This window comes from Delphinapterus leucas, chromosome 4, assembly GCF_059928025.1.
Source record: "Delphinapterus leucas isolate spDelLeu-1000000601 "Yukka" chromosome 4, BTC_Dleu_Yukka2, whole genome shotgun sequence".
NCBI lineage: Eukaryota > Metazoa > Chordata > Mammalia > Artiodactyla > Monodontidae > Delphinapterus > Delphinapterus leucas.
In genome coordinates, this window is record NC_143132.1 from 6,098,407 (window position 1) to 6,122,972 (window position 24,566).

At 41.5% G+C, this 24,566-nt stretch overlaps 1 protein-coding gene across 1 annotated transcript; it reads left to right on the plus strand.

Annotated features, from left to right (window-relative positions):
• The first annotated feature begins 331 nt into the window (after positions 1-331).
• Positions 332-20,584, plus strand: LCA5L (lebercilin LCA5 like). The gene is made up of 8 exons (XM_089910232.1): positions 332-963; positions 1,201-1,347; positions 6,420-6,934; positions 9,551-9,688; positions 13,685-13,769; positions 15,154-15,260; positions 15,427-15,544; positions 19,428-20,584. The coding sequence occupies exons 1-8, from the start codon at positions 645-647 to the stop codon at positions 20,156-20,158; spliced, it is 2,160 nt and encodes a 719-aa protein (XP_089766358.1). The 5' UTR covers positions 332-644; the 3' UTR covers positions 20,159-20,584.
• Positions 20,585-24,566: the final 3,982 nt, after the last annotated feature.

Sequence of the window (24,566 nt, forward strand, 5' to 3'; positions counted from 1 at the left end):
GCATCCGGTAGACAACAGTGAGGTGCTACTTCTGCCTCTTGATAACCAGTGGAGAGGCCTTGGTATCTTCCAGACAGTGCCTGATCACCCTTTCCCAAAGCCAAACACAGTTCAGACTGAGTCTAAGGAAGCTCAAAGTGGTTCTTACAGAAAGATTCGGGAATAGAACTGGTTTGGGAGCTTAAAGCAATCTTTTTTTGTTCTAGCATGTATATATATATATATATATATATATATATATATATATATATATATATATATGACTGAATCACTTTTCTGTACACCTGAAACTAACACAACATTGTAAGTCAACTATACTTCAATTAAAAAAAAAAAAAGCCAGCCTTAGAGAATGAGACTGTAATTCACTAACTTTTAAATTGTTGTCATTGTTGTCACCTGATGTGAACTTTATATTTCCTGTGAATATAATCTCCCCAAAGTCCAGTCTCAGGAGTTTTACATTTTAGGTAGAAAAAAATATAAAAACCAAACCGAAAAATTTTCCAGAAAATACTTCAAAATAATGTGTTGTTTTGTATTCCTAATTATTCATTTATAGTTAAATATATTAAAGCACAGGTTCATTTCAATGTCAATAGCTATAAATCTAAAAATACTTTTCTTCTATTAGGTTGTTTACTATGTCATTGGCTGATCTAACAGAAACGAATCTAGATGGACATTTCCCCAGCGTGGCCTTAGAAAACGGCAGGAGGTCTGCAAAATGCCAGAGCAGCAGCCCAGGTTTTCCCAGGAACAGCAACGATTCCGACAAGAGTGTTGATTACAGCAGATCTCAGTGTTCCTGCAGAAGTTCAAGTTCTCACTACGATTATTCAGAAGACTTTCTCTCTGAATGTTCAGAAACCACGGCTAAAAAGAATTATTTAGAGAAGCCTGTAGTAAAAGGAAAAAAGGAGAAGAAAAAGTATAATGTTTCTAAAATCTCCCAACCTAAAGGTAAGAAGCAAAACTTCCCAACCAAGACCAAATTTCTGGTTATAATGACATTATTATTTAATGCACTACTATCCGAAGTGGTCCATATTCAGTTTTATTGTTTTTCCAGATTGTAAATCATAAACATTATAAGTGAATTTTTATAGAAGGAATGGGAAATAGAGAAATTAAGGATAATTACAAAATAACAGAAAGTTAGGCTTAAAACATAAAGCCTAGCCCTCCTGCGGTTTTTAGTTAACAGGTGGCCTTGTTACAGAATACCACAGTACTTGGAATTCACTGGCCTCTTGCCTTTCATCTCAGCTGAAGAATCAAGGTTTCAATCACCAATGAAATGTAAATATCTGTCTCAGCACCCCAGGAAGATGGTCTTCGCATCCGGTGAGGCATATTGGCAAAGATGCTCTTTAGAAACAAGGATGGTTCAAAAGGCTGTTAATAATGTCATTTCCTTGTGGATTTTAAAAGTACTCCATCAGCTCCTAACTGTCCGAATTGGGATTAGCTTTGCAACATCCTAGACCTCTTCACTCCCCGCCCCCTGCCCAGGCGGTTATTATTCCCAGGCAGGCAATCCTAGGCTTATAAATATTCCCTATGTAGAAACAGCTGGAACTCTTTTTCCACTGTGACCATCAGAACTGCCCAGTCAGTAGCTGGAAAATAATAGCCTACTCCAACTGGAGCACGTGTAGTGTCACATTTACCCAGTACCTGCCTCCCATCCCCAGCCTGCCATGACCAGCTGTGCCTGGGACCCCCAGTGAAGATCTAGAATCTTCGATTGCCCTTCTTCCCAGCTGTAGAACAGGGATTCTTCGTCTAAGACCCACATCTGCAAACCCCAGGGAATCCTTTGCATGTTTGTGTGTATTTATTTGCATTTGTGAACTTTCTAGGGAGAAGGACCCATAGTTTTCATCCAGATTCTCGAAAGGTTAACAGCCCTTTCTCTGGAGAGGTGGGAGTCCCGCACATCCTGGCAAGGCCCAGGGCAGAAGACTCTGTCATGGGAAGTCTGTTCGGGCATTTGTAGAGATAATCACAACAGCACATACATCATGGACAGGCTCTACAGTCATACTCCCTCAGCCACGTTTGAAATTTACGGAACTCTGAAAACCAAACGTTTTTTCTATCTTTGGCACCAACACTGATTTGGCACCAAAAACCTGATTTGAACTGACATGAGATTGATCTTTATTTATTTCACTTTGTGCAAAATATAATCATATAAATTTCACTACAAAAATATTCATTACAAAAACAAAGTGTGATGTCCCCAGCCCTACTGGGCGTACTTTGGAAAATACTATATATGCATCACGAAGAATAAACCCCCCAAAATTCAGAAACAGTTTGGCCCCAGGGGTTTATGACAAGAAATCCTCAAACAATATACTACATCTTACATGGAGTCTGGGCTTTTGTGGGACTGCGTGAGAATGCAGTTAGCATTTATAAAACCATTTCTACAAGAAACGAACTGTATTTTGAGTTCTAAGCACCTTATAATTTGACTTTTAAAAACTGATTCCTCATTTATTTATTCCACAAATATTTATTGTGTCCTTTATGCAAGATACCTGTTCATAAATTGGGAGCAGCCTAAATGAACTGTCACTTCACAGGGGACTAGAACCTAAATTCCATGATCCGAGTGAGGGCTTGCTCTCCCTTGGGTACGCTTTCGTGTATTTTAAGTAAATCTCGGCTGCATCATTAACCCAAATTATATGTCCCTGAGGATCCTCGTACCGGTGTATGATGACCTTAAAACACTCATTGTAACATCAAGCTTTGTCACAGAATGATAAAAGTGTCTCTTGGTTTATTCTTTTATCCTTTTGTTCTCTCCCAGCTCATGTTTTGCAAGTGTTTTCCAAAAAAATTTAATCAGCAAGTAATTGATGAATTAATGCTGGGGTGATGTAATTCTAAGCAAAAAGGCGTTACGTTTTAGCCAGTGCAGTCCGTTCTCCAGTGAAGGTTCAATTTCTGTTCAGCTTTCTTATATATAAAAGTAGACCCCTGACCCTCAGGGGCTGGTAACGCTGGATCAGGAACCACCACTACAGACCCAGAATTCACTCAAGTATAGTAACATCAGAGATTATTTTCAATTCCCATCTTAGAAAAGCAAATTTTATAGCAGAAAAACATTTCATAGAGAAAAATTATAGGGATAAAAAGAGGACTTCAATATGATAGGATATTTGCTCTGGTCAGATATTGGAGATTTACTTAAATCAATGTAAATAGCGAGCAATATATTTCTATAATTTGATTTTTCTTCCTTTTGTAGAAAAATGTACTTTCAGAATTCCTTCAATTATATATCCTTCCTTGATGTGTTTTGTCAATACAGTGCTAAACTATGTGATAATCATTCCAAAACTGGTATACAAAAAACAGTTATTCTACTGCATTCAGTTGCTCTGGACACCTTTTGTCCTGTTGTCTTTAGTCGGGGGAAGGTGGAAGCCCTGCGGTGGAGTTGAGGGGATGCCCTCTCCAACACTAATGCCAGGGCTCTGGAGAACAGGAAGGGGAAAGGCCTGCCTTTGAACCTCTTCTTACCCTGGTCCTTGAAGGAAGTGAGCTACGTCTTTTAAGGTGACCTGGAAAAGAGAGAGAACCCAGCAGAGGGCAGAGCCAGCGCCAGCAGGGACGTGGCTCAGGCTAAGGACCAGAACCAGATTAAGGGTGTGGATGACTTCGGGAACGGAATGGGACTGAGAGACCAAAGAGGAAAGTGACCAGGAGACGGGGCTACGACGGGGCCAGGGAAAACGGAGGAAGAGACAGCATGGGTACAGCAGTGAGACAGGAGGACAATCGTGCTTTTAAAAGGAGGGGCTGGGGCTTCCCTGGTGGCGCAGTGGTTGGGTGTACTGGGGAAAAAAAAAAAAAAAAAGGCGGGTCTGAGGATGAGGACATGCACCTGGGGAAATGGACGGGCTGGAGGTGAAGAGGCGAGTGCGTGGCTGTCCTTAGGTCTATTCAAAAGAGCACAGTTCACTCTTTGTAGTGGGAAGCATGCCTACTCTTAAGCAATGAGAAGAGTCCCTTTTTGGCTAACATGGACTTAAATGTATAGGTTTTTGGTAAATTAAGTGTTTTAGCTTAGCGGTTTAACAATTAGTTATCTTAAGAATAGCTAAATCATTCAGCTAAATCTGCCTTATTGTGTGAAATGGGACAGAAATTGTAAGCTTTACCATTCTTATATATAGGTTAGGATAATGAGATATAAATCTTTAAGGATTAAACCCTATTTCAAGTTTCCTAACCTTTATTATTATACAAGTATGCATGACATATATAGTATGAATTTATTCTACATCACTCAAATGCAAGTGGGATATTTACCTTTCTGAAGCAAAACAATCTGGTTCATTCTCTCACACGCACCCACTAGGGTAGATAAGACATTGAATCTCAGTCATGTTTGGGGAATGAAGGGCGTATGGGGGGCCTTACACAGACAAGGACATTTGGGGAAGGGTCTCTGGCCCTTCCATTTTCATCACGTCTGTGTTTCTTGTCCAGGCCCATGTGATCTTTAAAAGGCTGACACCTCCTGTTTTCGAAGCACCCAGGTCCTCGGTGCACATCTCGACCTGGGGCCTTGGCCAGTGCCCCATGCCCGTGGGGTTTAGTCCCCACTCATGCTGACTCTGCCCTCCCATCACTCGAGTCCAGCGTGAGGTGGGGACACAAGCCTCCAGTGCCCATGGAACCCACCACCCCTCATCCCTCCAGGCTCAGGAGAATCTCTTTCTCCTCCACGGTCACACCACCCAAGAGCTGGAAGGCATTACAAGTTGGGGTCAAGTTCAATCATGCTGGACATGGTGTGGAGCCTGAGAGCCCTCAGCCACCCCTGTTTTCATCCAGCCTGATCCACACTGCCTGGGTCTAGAACTCCCCCAGCCAGTGCCCAAGGTATTAGAGTGTCCAGCCTGATACAACCACAGACACCTCTTCTCTGGCCTTCCAGTAGGTGTCTTAAGAGTCTGACCTCTGCTTCCCAGTTTTCAGTGTGCTCAAAAGTCTATTCCAAGATACTCAAGTATTCAACCATAGCCCCTACTACATTGTTCCCAGTGGGAAAATAAAAACCTCTGGAGGCATAGTTGTAAAGACAGTCCATTGGTTATTGATTTGATACTGATCCTGTGATCACTGTGAAATCTGTGTGGTCTGTCATGCTCAAGATTTACATGCTTTATCCTCAGAAAGCATCTTCTGTTTCTGTTGACTCATTGTTTCCATCACAGGCAGGACTGCCTTTCCCACCACCTATAGACCAAACACGCTGAGCCGCGTCTCAGATGATGTGTCCACACTTGGCCAACAGCTTAGGGTGGGGCTCCAGTGACACTGGCCACTAAGAGCCTTTCTCTCTCCAGGATGAGGACAATACTTTTTTTAGATTCTAGAATCCAGTTTCAATCTCTTTCTTTCTCAGAGTATAGATATACTAATATGTGCACATGCACACACACATATATTTACATACACAGATGCACATATGAATATCATACAGATGCACATACAATACATACGGGGCAGTGACAAAGGTACATAGACGTGAGTCTGTCTCACCACTTACCAGCTGTGTGCCCATTGATAAATGACATCACTCAGCACAGTTTTTTCATCTTTAAAATGGGATAATAATACAGTGAGGTTACACATACATTTGACATACTTGAATTCGGTTACATAAGCTTCATGTAATATCGTTTAGATGCTTTTTGTTCAAAATAGACTCCCAGATACAAACCATCTAACTGGTTAATTTAGTGCTCACCCAAAAGTAACAGAGGAAAAATTGGTTGTGTTGGGTTTATTGAGAGATGGAATCCTTATATGAATACTCTAAGCAGTTTAATGGCTTTTTAAGGTTCTTTTTAAATTTATGAGATCATCATATATATAACATTAGGCTCTAATGTTACACTCTGATTGCCTTGTAACGTTTTGTTGGAAGAATTATGTCAGATAATCTGCATAAAGCATTTAATTCAATGCTTCACATATGGTAAACCCTTAGTAAATGTTATCGAGTATTATGATTTTCAGTATACCTTTTATGATAGAAATAAGTACAGGTTTTAGAGTCAGAGAAGACCTGGTTTTCAGTTCATTTTATGTCACTTTGTGGTTATGTAACCTTTGAAAAATGACTTATAATCTCCAGCTCTAAAATAGACTACTACTGACGTTAAAGGATTGTATTAAACGAGATACCAAAACATAAAGTACCTAGCCTAAAGCATGGGTATTCATTCAGTGTTAGTTCCTTCCCCTTCTAGTTTGCGTGTGTGTATGTATATGTGTGAGGGCAGGGGGTGGGTAGTGTAATAACACATGCCTGTATATTTACATATCTACATATCTATATACACATTACTAGTAACAAACTGGATTATCTGCTTACACAGGCCAGAAGGAGATCTCAGTGGAGAAAAAGCACAACTGGAATGCACCATTTTTAAATTCTCAGATCCATGTGGCTGCCCAGAGACGAGATGCCATAACTCACCGCATACTCTCAGCGAGGCTTCACAAGATTAAAGAACTGAAAAATGAATTAGCTGATCTACACCGCAAACTGGAGGCCACAGTCGTAGAAAACCAATTTCTGAAACAACTCCAGCTTAAGCACTTGAAAGCTATAGGAAAATATGAGAATTCACAAAATAATCTACCTCAAATTGTGGTTAAACATCAGAACGAAGTAAAAAATTTAAGGGAGCTACTCAGGAAATCCCAGGGAAAGGAAAGAGCCGTGTCTGGGAAACTTAGAGAAACAGACAGCGAGCTGTTGAAGACTAAAGATGCCTTGCAGGCACTGCAGAAACTTTCTGAAGACAAACATCTTGCAGAGAGGGATGAGCTTACTCAAAGATTGTCTGTTCTTACAACAAAAATGGAGGGAAATGACAAACAAATACAGGTCTGTATTTCAGAGGTCTAGAAACATTGTTTCCAAAGTTAATAGAGAGAGGGTGTGCATTCATCATATATGCCTGTGGAATGAAGTACTACCAGCTGCCGTGCTGAGCAAGAGCACATGGATGGTGGTGTCTGATGGCGAGGGGGTGGGGAAGGGGAAGGGGAAGGGGAGGGGCACAGGAGAGAGAGAAACAGCTCCTTCTGTTGTGCACTGAGCGAGAGGTCCTGTGGCTATGTTACCCAACCTAACTCGGGTCCGCTCGCCCGTGCACAGTAAAGCCAATCTACTGACACTGGGCTGTAGTGAAGGAAGGTGTTTACGGCAGAGCACCAAGCAAGTGCTCAAAAGGCCCAAACTCCCTGATGGCTTTCAGGGAAAGGTTTTTAAAGACAGGGTGAGGGAGGGGGGACGTGGGCTGTGTGATCACCTCGTGGACATTCTTCTGATTGGTTGGTGGTGAGGTAATCAGGAGTCAGTATCATCAACCCGACTGCAGTCTCCATGCTGGTGGGCAGCATGCAGTTAACTTCTTCTACCTGATAGGGTTTCAGTATCTACAGAACAGCTCACAGGACATGGCTCAGAATATTAACTGTAGGCCCTGAGGAGGGACTAAAGGTCCTTTACTTTGTTTAATGGCTAAACTGTTATTACTTTGTCTTTCTTGACTATTTTCCTTTCTTTCTTCATTTTCTCATTTCTCTGATTAAATTTACTCTTTGGAACTCAGGAAAGGCCTAAGAGGATAAAGCTTTTCTACAGACCAGAGGCAGGTGGAGGACACTGCAGGGGGTGGGGTGAGGGGTTCTGTCCTGGGAAGGCCCCGTGCGGTTCTGCTCAGCTACAGCTGGGCTCATTTGCCTGGAAATGACCATTCTCTCAGGCAGTCCAGCTGCTGAGGTCAAGGGAGTTTGTTCACATGCTGAAGGGGGTTGTGCTGTGCTGTGTTTTGGGAAACCTCTCCTAGAAAGCAAGCCTCTACTCCAAACTGCCTTCTTAAAAGGCCACTTCCCTAAACCCTGAGTGCATCTCCTCGCCAGCCCCCTCCTTGTTCTCTCCCTCATCAGTCTGTCGAGACATTTCTAATGTCCTAGAAATAGAAAATTTCCCCAGGTAATATTCCTGGGGACAGATAGGGAAAGGGAATTTAAATAATTTTAGAAATGAATAGATAGATAATCCTCAAGGGTACATGGTGGTCAAAAGCTTGGGTATTACATTACAAGGGATGATTTGGGAGAACACTCTGATCATATTGAGAATTCTGCCTATTTTACATTAGGTAGCTTTGGTCTCTATGGACATAAACACAAATGGAAGTGATTTACTGTTTAATTCCCTAAAGGTGAGAGACAAGTATTTTCAATGATCTTGAAATAATAATAAGATATCAAGTTCATTTCAGCCACTGTTTTTTCTGTTATTTCTTTTTTGGTGAAACCCTCCTCTATTTTCAAAGAGAATTTTTTCACATAAAATGGATATGGAAGCTACAGGAAATAATGAGCCACCTCATTTTTCATTCATGTAAATAGTATACCAGACTTCTAAAGTTTGGCCTTTCAGGTAGGATTGGATCCATCTTAGCATCTGTCTGTCATGTGAAAGTAAATGTATTTGTATCTCATCTACATATTTTTTACACAAACATGTTTAAGTAGCTCATGTTTTTATACTACAACCAAAACCAAAAAGAACTTGAGAACTAATTAGCTATTTTCTTATCGGAGGCACTTGGTTGTATGGGAAATTTCATTTGGTTGTAGGGCATTTGGTGGGAGAAAAAGTTTGTGGGCCAAAACATGTCAGTATTTTTTTTAATGTTAATATGTTAGGAAATGGGATTTTTAGCGATTATTTCGTCCTATTAGCTTACCATATTTTCCACTTTAATGAGAAAGTATTAATGTTGTAACGAGGGAAACCACACTTTATGGAAAAGAAGGAAAGAAAAGGCCTTTTGGCCAAGTTCCTGTCAAAGACCCACTCAAGCAGTTCTCCAGTAAAACAGTTCTTATTCCACAGAGAAGGCAAATATGCAACAGTGAGTCCTTCGTATTTATAGATGGTTACTGTGCTAAGTCAGTCGTTTCATTGGCTTATAATTCATCCACGTGGTGTGGCTCTGTGAGACCCCATCGTAACTTCCCGTCTCAGTTATCTGAGAATCACAGTCCGAGCGTGATGGTCTGCACTGACGCTGGTCAACCCTTTGGCAAGAGAGATTTGAAAGGTTTTCACAGAGTGCACCATGCTAAGTTAGTGGTATACTTCATTTCAACAGAACTGCTTAGGTTTAGTTGTAAAGTATAACGTTGATTTTACTTATTGAGTTTTCAGGATCTGTTCCAAAAAATTTTTTTACCAAATTCCAGAGTGTAAAAAAAACATTAGGCTGGAAACATGATATTTATTCCCTAGAGTTGGGATCTGGAATTTTTTGGCTTTTTGTGTGTGTGGTAATATTTAGTTCTAATATGTGTCCTCTAGACAAGCCATCCACTAAAATTGTATTAAAATTTTGCACTTTTCATAAATGTAATTAGTTTCATTACAGTCGAAGTATTTTATAATACTACACTGGTTCCAGAGAGTTGAAATATATACTATTTTCAGAGCTTGGAGAAACAACTGAGGCTGAACAATAAAGCCTTTACTCGGCAGTTGGCCTTTGAGAACCAGAAGACCTTAGCAGCTCAAGCAGCTACAAAGACTCTGCAAATGGAAATAAAACACCTTCAACAAAAACTTAAGGTACTTCTTTTAAAGCAAAATGTAACAAAATTTGTGAAATGCTTCTTCCCAAACTATCAGAGCTATTTATGCCTAATATATCTTTGAATTACTTAACTTCAAGTATAGCTTTCTCAAATTAACTTTTTTCCCTACAACCATATGAACAGAGGATCTGAAATTATGAGAATCAGTTAACAGCCTGGTGAATATGTAATTAGAAAAATTAAAACTCTTGTCTATTCATTCACAAGACTTCTTATTATCATTTTTATCTCATCACATGAAGTAATATTGTACTTTGTTAACATTTTAGTGGAACCCAAAATAAGTTTTTCTATTTAAAAAATTCACTTATAACATTAAAATATTTAGAGTAATTTTTGTAGCCCATAAATTCATTTTCTCATTTTTTTTATTGGCGTATAGTTGATTTACAATATTGTGTTAGTTTCAGGTGTACAGCAAAGTGATGCAGTTATATTTTTTTCAGGTTATTTTCTGTTATCATTTATTACAAGATATTGAATATTGTTCTCTGTGTTGTACAGTAAATCCTTGTTGCTTATCTACTTTATATATACATAAATTCATTTTAAGGCCTCACTTGCAAATATGCTTACAAAACTGTCCTTTAAAATGTGCCCTCACTTGGAGAGTATTATGCTAAGTGAAAAGTCAGACAGAGAAAGACAAATACTCTATGACATCACTTATTTGTGGAATCTAAAAAGTACAACAAACTAGTGAATATAACAAAAAAGAAGCAGACTCACAGATAGAACAAACTAGTGGCTACCAGTGGGGAGAGGGAAGGGGGAGGGGCAATATAGGGGTAGAGGAGTAAGAGGTTCAAATTATTAGGTATAAAATAAGCTACAAGGATGTATTGTACAACACAGGGAATATAGCCAATATTTTATAATAACTATAAATGGAGTTTAACCCTTAAAAATTGTGAATCACTATACCGTACACCTGTAACATATAATATTGTACAGCAACTATACTTCAATTTTTTTTAAATCTGCCCTAAAAGTGAGAATTAAAAATATTTTCTTTGGGGAGTTCCCTGGCGGTCCAGTGGTTAAGACTCAGTACTTTCACTGCCGGGGCCCAGGTTCCATCCCTGGTTGGGGAACTAAGATCCCACAAGCTGTGCAGTGCAGCCAAAAGAAAAAGAAAAATTAAAAAAAATTTACTTTTCAGACTTTTGTTCTTTCTGCCTTCAAGATTTCTAAAATGTGCAACAAGTTGGAAAAGCTAGATAAAATACTTAAGAAATATAGGTCGTTCAAGCCTCAGTTAGTAAATCTTAAGCATGACTCTTTAAGACAAGAATCTTTAACTTTTATGTCAAATAGGAAATACAGGTTTCCCAGGAGCCTTGAGAGCACTCAGAGACAGGGAAGAAAGTTGGATGTAAACTCTCCCTTTGTAAAGCAGGGAAAAGAGTTCTGTTTCATTCTTCTCTGGAGCCTCAGGAAACTTCAGAGAGAAGAATATGCCAGAAAATGGGCATGGCTATAGGAACTACCTTAGAAGTCTAACAGAAGAGGCTTCAAGATCCACTGGTCAAAGCAAACACACACACATATGGAGACACAATCAGGGAATTTTAAAATAAAGTTTGTGCTTTCATATGCAGCCATGTGCACATATATACTATACAGTCATTAAAAAACAATTTTGACAGGAGGAAAGCTTAATAATTAATGAAATGCTTAATGAAAAGAAAGATACAAAATTCTATATACAGTAACATCCAAATTTATTTTTAAAAAGAAAAGTAAATATACGCAATGGATTTCTGTGCATCTGTAAAATGGCATGAGGGTTCTTTATGTTGTAATATGGAGTAATCGCCAGGGTATATTGATAAGTGCGAAAAGGAAGGCAGAGGGAAGTGTGTAGTATGCCATCATGTAAGGAAAGGAGACAATACAAATATATCTACAAATTTGCTTCTATTTTGAAAAAAGCATAGTAGGATAATAGTGGAAATGGGGAGAAAATAGAGTAGAAGGGACAGCTATAGAACCTAGATTTCCTTGAATATCTTTTTGGTAGATTTGACTTTGGAAATATGTAAATATTTTGTGTAATTATGAAGCAGAATGAAATGTAAAAAAAAAAATCAAAAAACGTTCCCTAAAAATCCAGAGTAAAATGAAAAAAAAAAAAAAAAAAAGAGCCCACTGTGTATTCCGGTGTAGGCATAATGTCACAGAGAGACACCATTCCAAGAGACTTAAAACACGTCAATTTCACTGCATATGCCTAGTGAAATACACTCTTGATGACAGAGTTGGTACGGTTATTTTGAGACTGTTGTATGTATCTTATGGGATAAAGCACATAATGAACTATGTTGGTGTCATTGAGAACTGGGATTTGGGAGACGGAAGAAAGAAAATACAGAAGTAAGATAAGGTCAAATAAAACTCCTGTAGTCCTGATTGTGAATTGAAGTGAAGGTATGATCTTATGATACATTTTTATCTTTAAAAATAAATACATATTTCCTAATGTGACCCACTCACTAACAATGAATACCCCTAATGACATACTATCATGTTCAAAATCCATAACCCACTGAAAAGAACTAAGGCACCTTAAAAAAATTCTAGGTCTGGAGCATGAACTATACTACGTGAGCCTGGGACATATAGAGAAGCAAGGAAACTACAAAGAACCATTAGGGTAATGTCAAAGAGATTCAGGAGCCAAAGATGGTTCTTACTGGCCAAAGATGGGGCAATTTAGGATCAGTAAAGATAACTGTGTGGATTGAAACTTAGCAAATATACAGAAATCAGAAAGTTCATAAGGATATTTACAAAACAAAACACCTCAGTGATTACTCAGTCACCTTTAGAGGATGCTTGGGAAGCAGCACACTATTTCAAAAACTGGTAAATAAAGGAAAAGAAACAATTACTTTTACCTTTCCTATACTCAGAGTAACCAAATAACTTGTGAGAAGGGAAGACCTTCCTTGTAAAGACATTTCCATCAATAAAGAAGAAGGAGTGAAAGGATGAGAATATCACTATTTTGGAACTTCTAATGAAATAGTGGATCTGAGCAATGATCGCCACAAAGGGAAACCATCCGATGCTATGCACTTCCTGACAGACGTACACACCTCCACCTAGGGAGTACTATTGCCAGAAAAAACATACCTAGATATGATTAAACATTTAGCTCTAACAACAAATGTAAGAGAAATATGGTAGCAGGGGAACACGATAAGCAACGCCTCAGGGATGCGATCAGCAACATCAGACTGTGGCAAACTCTACAGCACAAACTACCCTGTTTCCACAACAAATAAATATCAATGTGAAACAAATAAAAGAGATGAGGGTGGGAACTTATAGAATAAAAGAGACTGTGAGGAAAAACTCAACAACCAAAAAACAAATAACCCAATCCAAAAATGGGGCTTCCCTGGTGGCTCAGTGGTTAAGAATCCGCCTGCCAATGCAGGGGACACGGGTTCGATCCCTGGTCCGGGAAGATCCCACATGCCGCAGAGCAGCTAAGCCCGTGTGCCACAACTACTGAGCCTGCGTTCTAGAGCCCGCGAGCCACAACTACTGAAGCCCACGTGCCTAGAGCCCGCACTCCGCAACAAGAGAAGCCACCGCAGTGAGAAGCCCGCGCACCACAACAAAGAGTAGCCTCCGCTCGCTGCAACTAGAGAAAGCCCGTGCGCAGCAACGAAGACCCAATGCAGCCAAAAATTAATTAATTAATTAATTGAAAAATATATATATTGTCCACTCACAATGGTTTGTTACTCTGTTAAAAAGCTAGTGTTTTTTTTTTTAAAGCCTAGTGCTTTTTGATGTCGGGAATGATATATAATGATATGGCCCATTTCTGTTTCTGCTGGAACCTATAGATTTTATCCAAAGAACACTGAGCTCACTTTAAATTGTTTTTTTACAAGAAATCAAGGTTGATAAAAGCAAACAATTATAGAAATATTGGTATTGTGGTTCTCTTTAGGAGAAGGGTCGAGAGCTGGAAATTAGAAACATCTATACTAACCAGATACTTAGAAATTTATGTGACAAAGAAGATTATCCAAAAGGTAAAGTATGTTTTAATTATTTTTGCTCGAAATCTATTTTGAAGTATCTAGTCAGATTTTCTAACTTATATCACCAAGATAACAGACATTTTAAAAACTCGCTTTGTTAAGCATTGAGACACATTTTGTGATTCTAGAATAACAAAAGTGTGACATGGTTGAAACAGCTAGAAGAGAATAGAGAGACTTTCCCGTGTTCCCATCCTCCACTCAGTCTTTTATGTCCTTACTCGGGTGAATGAGAGGGTAACTTTCAACTTGATGCAAAATGTCTGCCAAATACTGGACTTTCTAGGTAGATCTGTTAGCCACTGTGTGGACTTTTAAGGTTAACTTTATTTAGGTACAGTTTACCCCAACACGATGCACCCGTTTTAAGCGTGCAATTCCATGGGTTTTGACAAGTGCTTATAGGCATGTAACCACCACCTCCCTCAAGATTTAGAACACCCACCCATCTCCTCAGGAGGTGCCCCCTCATGCCCCTGGCAGTCAGGGGTCCCCCAGCCCCAGCCCAAGACAACCTCGGATTTCCTCGGTCACAATAGGTCAGTTTGCCTGTTGTAGAATTTCATGTGTGGGATTGTACAGCAGGTCCTCTTTGCTGTCTGGCTTCTCTTGGCCAGCATGTTTTTGAGACGCATCTGTGCTGTGCTACTATCATTAGTTTGTACCTTTTTATTGCTGAGTAGTATCTTTTCCTTCAAGACAGGATGTACTTATTCCCTCCCCACCAAGATCTCCCAGCATAAGATTCTGCTCAGAAGAGGCACAATAGGAACACTTGCCTCTCATTTTGCTACAAGTAACTATGTGTTTACTTTTCAAGGCAACAACCTCAGATTTCCTTGCCTGCCTTTGTTTGCTTTTGGTTTATAATCCAGAACAACAGCCAGCAGAGAAGATGATAAAATCAAACATGGGGTCATTTAAATGGGATAACACTTCAAGGAAAGTGACTACTAGGTTTAGCGTTCGTGCACTTTAGTGTGGGCAATCCAACCGGCGACAACCAAGAGCTCTGACGCAGGAGACACGATGGCGCACCCTCTCACAACTGCACAGCTACGGTTTTGAATCCCTTCTGCCAGCAGGGACAGCCGTGTCCTCCAATGGCAATGCCGACCCATCCTAACGCCTGCTTCTTTGGTACTTTACCACTGTGATCGCCATAACCTCTGGGGCCCAAAATAAGACAAAACAGGCGAGATGCTAGGGGAAAAAGTGAAACTGGCAAATGTTATACATTTACTGAAAGTCTTTAGAAAACATCTACTATACTTTGTTTTATAATTACATTACAAACTTCAGTTGTTATATTTAAAGTCAGTATTGCTTCCAATTGTAAAATATGTTTCTTACATATAATACACCTGTTCTGTAGTTTCTTCAACAAAGTCAGTACAAGCAGAAAGGAAAAGTGTTTCACTTACAAGTATGCGACACCAGGAAACCCAAAAATCGGAAGATTTTCCATCTTTGACAACTAAGGTACAGCAAATTTGAATTCTTGCAGTGTCTAATTAAACATATCTTTACAAAAATAAGCTTTACTCACTTGTTCTATACAAAAAGTATTTGTATTCATTAAATAAAACACAATTTAAAATTACTTCTACTGCCAAAAATATGTTTTTGCCACTTTTCTAAATTATAGGGTAAAAAGACAAGAGGAAACATTGGTCATAAAGAAAAATCGATTGAAATAATCCATGCAATTTCTCACTGTATCAGTAAACTACCAAACCAAGAGGATTCCAAGAGAAAATATGAAGGTAATTTTAACAACTTTCAGAAGTCTCCTTTACTTTTTTTTTTGGCTGTGTTGGGTCTTCATTGCTGCATGCGGGCTTTTCTCTAGCTGCGGCAAGCGGGTTACTCTTCGTTGCGGTGCACTGTCTTCTCATAGCAGTGGCGTCTCTTGTTGCGGAGCACGGGGTCTAGGCGCAGGGTCTTCAGTAGTTGTGGCTTGTGGGCTTAGTTGCTCCACGGCATGTGGGATCTTCCTGGACCAGGGCTCGAACCCGTGTCCCCTGCGTTGGCAGGCGGATTCCTAACCACTGCGCCACCAGGGAAGCCCCTCTCCTTTACTTTATTTTTTTTAACTTGTGAATTACTCAGTGTGTGTATAAAAGTATATATAAAACAGATATATTCAATTTAAAGAACTGTTATAAAACGAACTCCACTACCTGCTTAAGACGCGGAACATTACTGTCCCCTGGGACACCCTGCGGACCCTTCATAACCATAACCCTCCCGCCGCCCACCACAAACAACCACGATCTTCCATTTTATGCCAGCTTTTCCGCACAACTCCTGATCCCATGTGTATTCTTAGACAACATGTTCAGTTTTAAAAAACTGAGTCTCAATCTCAAACCCAGCTGAGTAAAGGGCAGCACTGCCCCTAAAGAAGATTCCAGAGGAGGCAGGCTCGCCGCAGCTTCCCTGAAGGCACCTGAGCCCAGCCAGGGCCAAGGTCATGCCGGGTCCTGGGAGCTGGGGACCCATCGGAGACCGGCAGCGGCAGGGCTGCTCTGCAGGTGGGGTGTGGGGAGAGGCCCCGTGTGCTGGGCTCCTGAGAGAGAGCAGAGGGCTCTGTGCGGTGAAATGAGGGTTCTCGGCCCACCCAGGCTGCAGGCACCATAGTGAGGGTGACAGCTTGGCCAGGCCCCGCGTGGTCAGGTCAGACCAAGGACACTGGAGGCTGGGGGGTTAGCGGGGCAGGGGCTTGGTGGTGCCAGCCCTTAATGCTTAAGCCCTTGGCTTGGTGCCCTCTGTGGTCCTGGGGCCTCCCTTCACCCTTCCTGCTGGTTCCTGTCACCCCTTCGCCACCAGATCTCTTTCCTACCCTGTGTCCTTCCCTTTCCTGGTAAACGCCATCATGTCCTACGAGCACAATCTCTACTGGCTTCTTGAGAACACTTGCGTGGAAGGCAAATCTGTGTGCATTTCCTCTGGAGATGTCATGTTTCTACTTAGACTTAATAATTGACTGGAAAGAAAATTCTAGGCTGGAGATCATCTTCCCTCAGAACGCTGACGACATTGCCCCATTGTTTCCATGTTAAGTTATTGCTAAAGGGACATCTGGGTGACACCCCACCGGGCTGGGCGAGCACAACCTCCCTGGAAAGAGCAGCCGCGGGAACAGCCCCCGAGGGGCCCAGGGCCGTGCCAGGAGGGGCCCTCTCTTAGCAGTGAGGCCAGACTGGCTTTAGAATGAGGTTTAAATAACACTGAGGGTGGGCAGAACCCCTGGAAAGCCACTGGCTCCCATGTGGTTCCTTCTGTGGTCACTGGTCAGTTTACGTTTTCCACCTATTTTTTAGTCCATTCTGGTAATTTTTTTAAAAATAAACTTATTTATTTTTGGCTGCGTTGGATCTTCATTGCTGCACGCGGGCTTTCTCTAGTTGCGGCGGGCGGGGGCTACTCATTGTTGTGGTGCGCGGGCTTCTCATTGCCGTGGCAGAGCACCGGCTCTAGGTGCACCGGCTTCAGTAGTTGTGGCTCATGGGCTCTAGGCGCGCGGGCTCAGTAGTTGTGGCGCACGGGCTTAGTTGCTCCGCGGCATGTGGGATCTTCCCGGACCAGGGCTTGAACCCATGTCCCCTGCATTGGCAGGCGGATTCTTAACCACTGCGCCACCAGGGAAGCCCCATTTTGGTAATTCTTACTGTCCTAGAAAGTTTCCTCATTCACTTGACAAATATTTTCTGTTCATATACTGTGTCAGGCACTGCTCCGGGCCCTGGGGACAAGATGCCCCGCCCTCGGGAGCCTGTGCCCTTGGAGAAGACCTGTGGGGCTGCGAGAGGGCGGTGGGTGCTGGAAAGAAGGTCCCCACCGAGAAGGGGACAGGGAAGGGGCTGAGGGTGAGCTGACGGCAGCTCAGGAGACTAGAAGGAAGACTAGTGGAACCCCGAGAAGAGATGGTCCCACAGACGCTGGGCCCAGAGGAGGGGTCGCACAGGGGGCGACGAAGTAGGAGGTGGCGTGTCGGAGGGGGCGGTGGGCAGGGCGCTTCGGCCACGGCGAGGACCGTGGAGCCGGGAAGGAGTTGGTGCGGAGGAGGGACCAGACCCGCTCCTGGGCGGCAGCGGGGAGGCCAGGCGGGGCTGGGGAGGTCGTGGAAAATAAGTACTTTCCCCCATGTTCTCAAATGTTAACATTTTCATCAGGTATCATAGGGCATAATATTAACAGCTATTTAGAGTTAATTGTACGTTTGACTGGCTTCCAGGCTCAGCATTAATTCTTTTTTTTTAAATCTACTTTTTTTTAACTTTTTATTTTATATTGAAGTACACCATTCTTGAAACATACTTCTTTCTCCTGCTAGTATTATTTTCATTTTCCTAGAGTATAAGTGAATAATTTTATTCCAGAATGTAGTCACATGAGGAAATGTTCCAACTCTGCACACCCGATATTGTCCCCATCCTCCCTCACAAACGATGGCCTCACTGAGCGGTTCGCTGTTAGCGATGCTGTTTGCTCAGAACCCGCGAGGGTCTGGTCCTCTGAGGAGGGGAGAGCTGCACACAGGGCTTCCTCGGTGCCTGGGGAAGGATCTGCAGAGGAAGGGACATCTTTCCATACAACAGTATTCTGCGATCATCTCCTCCTGGCAGTGCATGCTCACCTCCTCATTCAGTAACTCATTTTCCACAGTCCCACACGCTCTAATTCATTTAACCAGGAATCCTTAAACAGATGTTCAGGATGTTTCACTCTTACCAAACCAGGCTACAGGACTTCCCTGGTGGTGCAGTGGTTAAGAATCTGCCTGCCAATGTGGGGGACACAGGTTTGAGCCCTGGTCCAGGAAGATCCCACATGCTGTGGAGCAACTAAGCCGGTGTGCCACCACTACTGAGCCTGCGCTCTAGAGCCCGCGAGCCACAACTACTGAGCCTGTGTGCTGCAACTACTGAAGCCCGCGTGCCTAGAACCCACACTCCACAACAAGAAAAGCCACCGCAGTGAGAAGCCTGCGCACCCCAACAAAGAGTAGCCCACGCTCGCCACAACTAGAGAAAGCCCATGCGCAGCAACAAAGACCCAATGCGGTCAAAAATTAAATAAATAAATAAATTTATTGGGGAAAAAACAAAAACAGGCTGCAGTGAACATCCTTAGACGCATCTTTGTGTATCTTTGTAGGGTTTGGTTCTACGAGTGAAGTTGTTGGGTCTAAGAGCATGTTCACTTAAAGTTTTGATAGATACTACCAAATTGCCATCCAAACTGCACACCGGCTTACAAAGCCACCAATGGGGAACCAAAGTTCCAATTTCCCCATATTCTGGCCAACTCTGGAAATTATCTGCCAATTGGATGGGTAAAAAAATATTCTCTTGTTTTAACGGGCACTACTTCTAGCTGGTGGTGTTGAACACCTATTAATAACATATTGGCAAAGTTTATGAATATCATTTTCTTTTGGTTTCATAATTCTCATTTATCTAGTATGTTCTAGGAAAGTATAACATTCAAGCTTGTTAATACCACCTTTCCCTGTATTTGCTTTCCTTTTTGTCATTGTAACGTGCTTGTCAGTAGGTGTAAATAACTGTGTTCAACATGCCATCTTGAAATAGAAATCCATTCATTTTAAACGTCAGTAAATTAACTATTTTTCTACTACAGATTTATCAAAGGAAGAGGAACATATAGAAGCACAGCCATGTCTAGAGAATATTGGACAACAGAGAGAGAGAACAGAAGATCAAGAAAAGAAAACCACTTTAGTAAAAGAAGAACAGGAACTACCACCAAAAAGAATTCAAGTAATCCATCCCGAAGGGGAAAGTGGTCAGGAAGACGATACAGTAAATGAAAAGTCTAAAAGAAGTCCAGAAGTAAGTGAAATGGGTGAAATGCCAGATAAAAATGCTGCTCCAAATATCAAAATACCCTTCAGACAAAGAAAGCATTATTCATTCACAGAAGCGATCGAAAACTTGCACCATGGGCTTCCTGCCTCAGGCGGGCTGGCCAATGCAGGCAGCACGAGGTGCACTCATAGCACAGGCAAGCACCACAGCCACAGGGGAGAACAGAGGCTGGAGCACCCTACTGTCACCTATGAACCCTCTTTCGGTAAATCTTCCAGAACAAAAGCAAATGACACAGCTTTCAGAGAGAAGAAAAGCAGTCTAATGGAAGAACTCTTTGGATCAGCCTATGTCTTAGAACAGAACCAAACAAGCACTGCTGTCATGAAGGGGCCTGAGGAGACTTTGCAGAGTAAGAAGATGCACCATCTACCCCCTAGTCAGGCCTCTGCCAGCAATGCTTTCGGAGATTCTAAAGTAACTGTGGTAAGTTCTATTAAGTCATCTTCACCTACAGAGGGAAAGAGAAAAATAATTATTTAAATATATTCCAATATCCTAATCCACTCTGGTTTGATATTCTGGTCTTATGTGCCTTTAATCTCATAGTTTTAATGTGTCTGTGTGTGTGTGTGTGTGTGTGTGTGTGTATGTGTGTGTGTGTTTTCAGTACTTAAATTGACTTTGAATAATTAAGGTCTTGTTTTATTGCTAATCTAATTTTTAAAAGTTCATTGTATATTAGCCAATGACAACAAATACAAAATTACATCTTTTTTCTTCTACAACTGACACATGTCCATTATCTTTTGGAAGACTGATTTATTACATGGCTTCAATATACTATGGGATTCCATAGCTAGTTAAGTGTAAGTTAGTCAACCTAAGACATACACATGTCATGCATGTAAGAACCTTATCAGGAATCAAGTTACATTGTAACTTAAAAACACGGAAGCAGCTCTGAAAGGAAACAATATAAGAAGCCTCAATTTAAAAAAAAAAAAAAAGCACAGCAATTACCAAACTTGGTTTTATGAAAATTACTTTTGAGCATTCTCTTATTCAGCTAAACTGGGCGTCTAATATCCTGCCCTTGTGGGTGACACTTTCCTCATATACGCCCAAGGTTCAGTATTTTTTACCTGTCGCATACCCTGTACCCTGACCCTTTTTCTGTTAATCTTGCTCTTTAAAAAGAGCACATTGGTATAATCAGGGTCCATGCAAGTTAGCTACTCAGTCCTAATGAATATATTCATTATACTTAGAATATTTTATATTAGGACTATACAGAGGAGGCTGTACTCCCAATGTTAATCAATTAACTTACTTTCATTTATTTATAAGGGCAACCTATTTGCAATGTAGGCCATACTATTTCCAAACATGTTTATGGGTTGGTGTGTAATACTGTCAATGAAAAAAATTAATCAATAGTTGATCTAAGAAAGAAATGGAAAATTTTATTCAAGCCAACCTAAGGATTATAACCTGGCAGTCCTTCAGGAAGTTCTGAGAACTGTTCCACCCATTAGAAGTCAAAGTGCGGTTATATAAGTTTTTGAGGCAGAGGGCTATATATCAAGTGATGTATTATTGACAGTTTACACAACCCAGATCTACACGTACAAAGCGAGTAGTGTGCATCATCATGACCCCTTATAAGATTAAGAAGGAAGGTTATCTCCTAAACAGTTGTGACCCTTCCTAAGATTAAGAAGGAATGTTATCTCCCAAGGAGGTCTGCTTAATGCAGATGCACAACGCATACTAAAGTGGAGAGAGAAGGCCCAAATGGGCAGAGAAAATTTTTATGTTTAAAGTCTTGCCATAAAATGTGAATTTTATTTCATTAATATCAACACACTTTTGAAAATTGAGAATAGTAAACTTTCAAAAGGGAATGAAAGTCATGGTGGGAAAAAAACTGTATTTAAAACCAAAGATGAGATAAATACTACAATTGGCATAAGCTTTGATCTTTATGAAAACCACAGTGGAAAAAAAAAAAAGAGAGAGAGAGAAGGAAAGAAGGGGAGAGAGGGAGGGAGGAGAGTTAGAATTCTCAGAGGCGTAACATGGGGAGATACACAAATACACATGAAATGACACAAGTACCAAGCTCAAAATTCTAGAGAAATGTACTAAAAGGATTTAGAAATGGTGTACAGAGTAATATTATAATATTGCAATGCCTATTCCTGCTTTATAGCAGATGGAGGATTTTTCAAGGGATCTTTTCTTATGCCTGCTCACAACAAAAGCACAAATGATAACATTAAATCAGAGCAGTCTAAAAGTGTTTCTGGGGAATTCCCTGGCAGTATAGTGGTTATGACTCCACACTTATCACTGACAGAAGGCCCGGGTTCAATCCCTGGTCAGGGAACTAAGATCCCACAAGCCATGAGGGGCACGGCCAAAAAAAATTAAAACTTAAAATAAAAAATTAAAAGTGCTTTTGTACAGAATAGCTATTGAAATATAATCTAAGCCCGTTATCTTCTGGTCATCTTGTTTAAAAAATTATATGCATAGGAAGTTGCGGGGTAATAAATTAAAATGTTAACTTTTTATATCTGAGGAATGAGGTTGTGGCCAATTTTTAAATTTATTCTTGGTAATTTTTTTTTACTATGATTTTCTATAATGAACATGACCTTGTAATCAGGAGGAAAAAAGGTTTCAAAATAAAAACAAGAGATCCATTTCCTGTAGTCTGGTAGAGAAGGTACTCTGGCACTCCTGCTGTAAAAAAGCTAAAAATGCCATATTAACTATACAAACATGTTTTTTAATCAGTTGTTCAGCTGGTAAACACTCAGGAAAGTGGGCATCAGGGAGGCAGGTAAACAGAGCTCTGAAGTCAGCTCACCTAATGGGCTGTCAACTGAAAAAAAAAAAAAAATGAACAAACTAAAAATTGAGAGTTGTGTTTTATTCGGCGGACAAAATTGAAGACCTAAGCCCAGGACACAGCATCTCAGATGGCGCTGAGGGACCGCTCTGAAGAGGCAAAGGGGGAGCCAGGATATACAGGAGTTTTTGCAGCAAAGAGCAGGTAATAGGAACATCAAAAGATTACTATTAAAGAAAACCAGACGTCTCAAGTTAAGGAATTTAGTGCTTTTCTGTATATGGGAAGCTGCAAGTCTGGGCTCACTGAAATCATTCCTTTGTTGTGCACCTGTTCTGTCTGGGGCCAGGAGCCTGTGTTTCCCCATCCTGAGTCTCCTCAGTGTGCACCCTTGGGGGGGTGGGAGCTGCAGTGGCTGACAGCTTGATGGTGGGCATCCTGTTTCCATCCTGAGTTCCCTCAGGGCTCACCTTCAGGGAGGCTGTATTGTGATGGCATGATGGCTGCAACATTCTTTGTTTACTGATACGGCAGGCGACATTTTTAGTTCACAGGGCATTTGCTGAGCACCCAAAAAGCCTCCAGGACAAAACCCAGGGGACAAAACCAGCCTAAGTAGGGGCCTAAGAAGAGTCCCTCCCACAAACTGGGACATCCAACCTGAGTGAGCTAACTCTGTTGACCATAATCAGCCCTCATCCTATCGGAAAGCCTGAAATTGGGTTACCTGGTCTCTGTAATTTAAAGTTTAAAGCGATTTAGGCTGGTAGTACCCCCAGGGCAGTTGAGATGCAAACCCTCTCCGGAAGAAACTACCTTTAATCCAGGCCTCAAGAAATTCCCCTAGAGAGGTCAGAGAAAGACACAAGAAAACAAGGTGTTATAAGAACCAACAGGAACAACAGATATGTGGGTCAGATCTATGAAGACTTCACATATCAGCGTTATTACACTGTGGACAGAGAATGCCGCCTGCCGTTTCGCTAAATGAAGGATGCTGTGGCCAGAAAACCATCAGCCACTGCAGCTGCCCCTGACTGCTGAGTGGATTCAGGATGGAGAAAAACAGGACACAGGCCCTAGATAGTAAAGATGCATATCAAAGGGATAATTTCAATAAGCCCGGACACCTCAGGATATGGCTGAGTTCCAATAAAATAAACACACTTGAGCCTATATAGGCCAAGTCCAGCCGCTCCCTGATTTTGCAAATAGTGGTTTGTTAACCCTGTTCTAACAGATAACTTCAAGCAGGAGGAAAGTGATTTGAGATAAAAGGTCTCGTATGCAAGAGACTGGTAATTCTAAGAGAACATTACCGTTTTATACAACTCGTGGGGTTACAAAAAAGTTAAGATATAGCTCAAGTACCATGTATCTATCACATAGGTTTATGACAAGAGTAGCATATGCGTCGGGAGGGAAAGACTGGAGCTAAATTGCTGTGAGTCTTACACCGCTGATGAGGAGAGAATATTTTAAGCACTGATAAACTTTCTAGTATAAGCACTATAGCGGAAGTCAAATAACTTCAACACGTATGGGCGAGAGGGATGTGAAAAGCAAAAGGTACTTCTGAGATAACAGAGCGTAGGTATTGGTCTCTGCCCCCAGTTCCCGGCACAGGGCTCCTGAAACCTGGTAACTGAGGGATGAGACCGCCAGGTGCATCTTTGGTTCTAGTATTTCATCCTTGACCCCAGTTCCTGACACAGAGCTCCTAAAACCCTTGTCATTTCCTGGGTGATAGGAGTGTCTTTTGTCCTAAGAACGCGACTCTTGGCGGGCTCCTGAATGGCTCCTGGATGGGGGCTGGTCTTGGTTAGAAGCTTAGACTGTAGCTCCGCACCCCACTGTCTTGAGAGGGGGAGAGGCTGAAAATGGAGTTAACGATCGAACATGCCTACGTGATGGAGCCTCCATAAAATCCCAAAAGTACAGGGTTGGGGAGCTTCCGGGTTGGTGACCCCATGAAGATCTGGGGAGACCGGTGTGCCCAGAGGGCACGGAATCTCCCGCCCCTCCCCACATACCTTGCCCTGTGCTTCTCTTCCTCTGGATGTGCATCTGTGTCCTTTATCCCATCCTTTA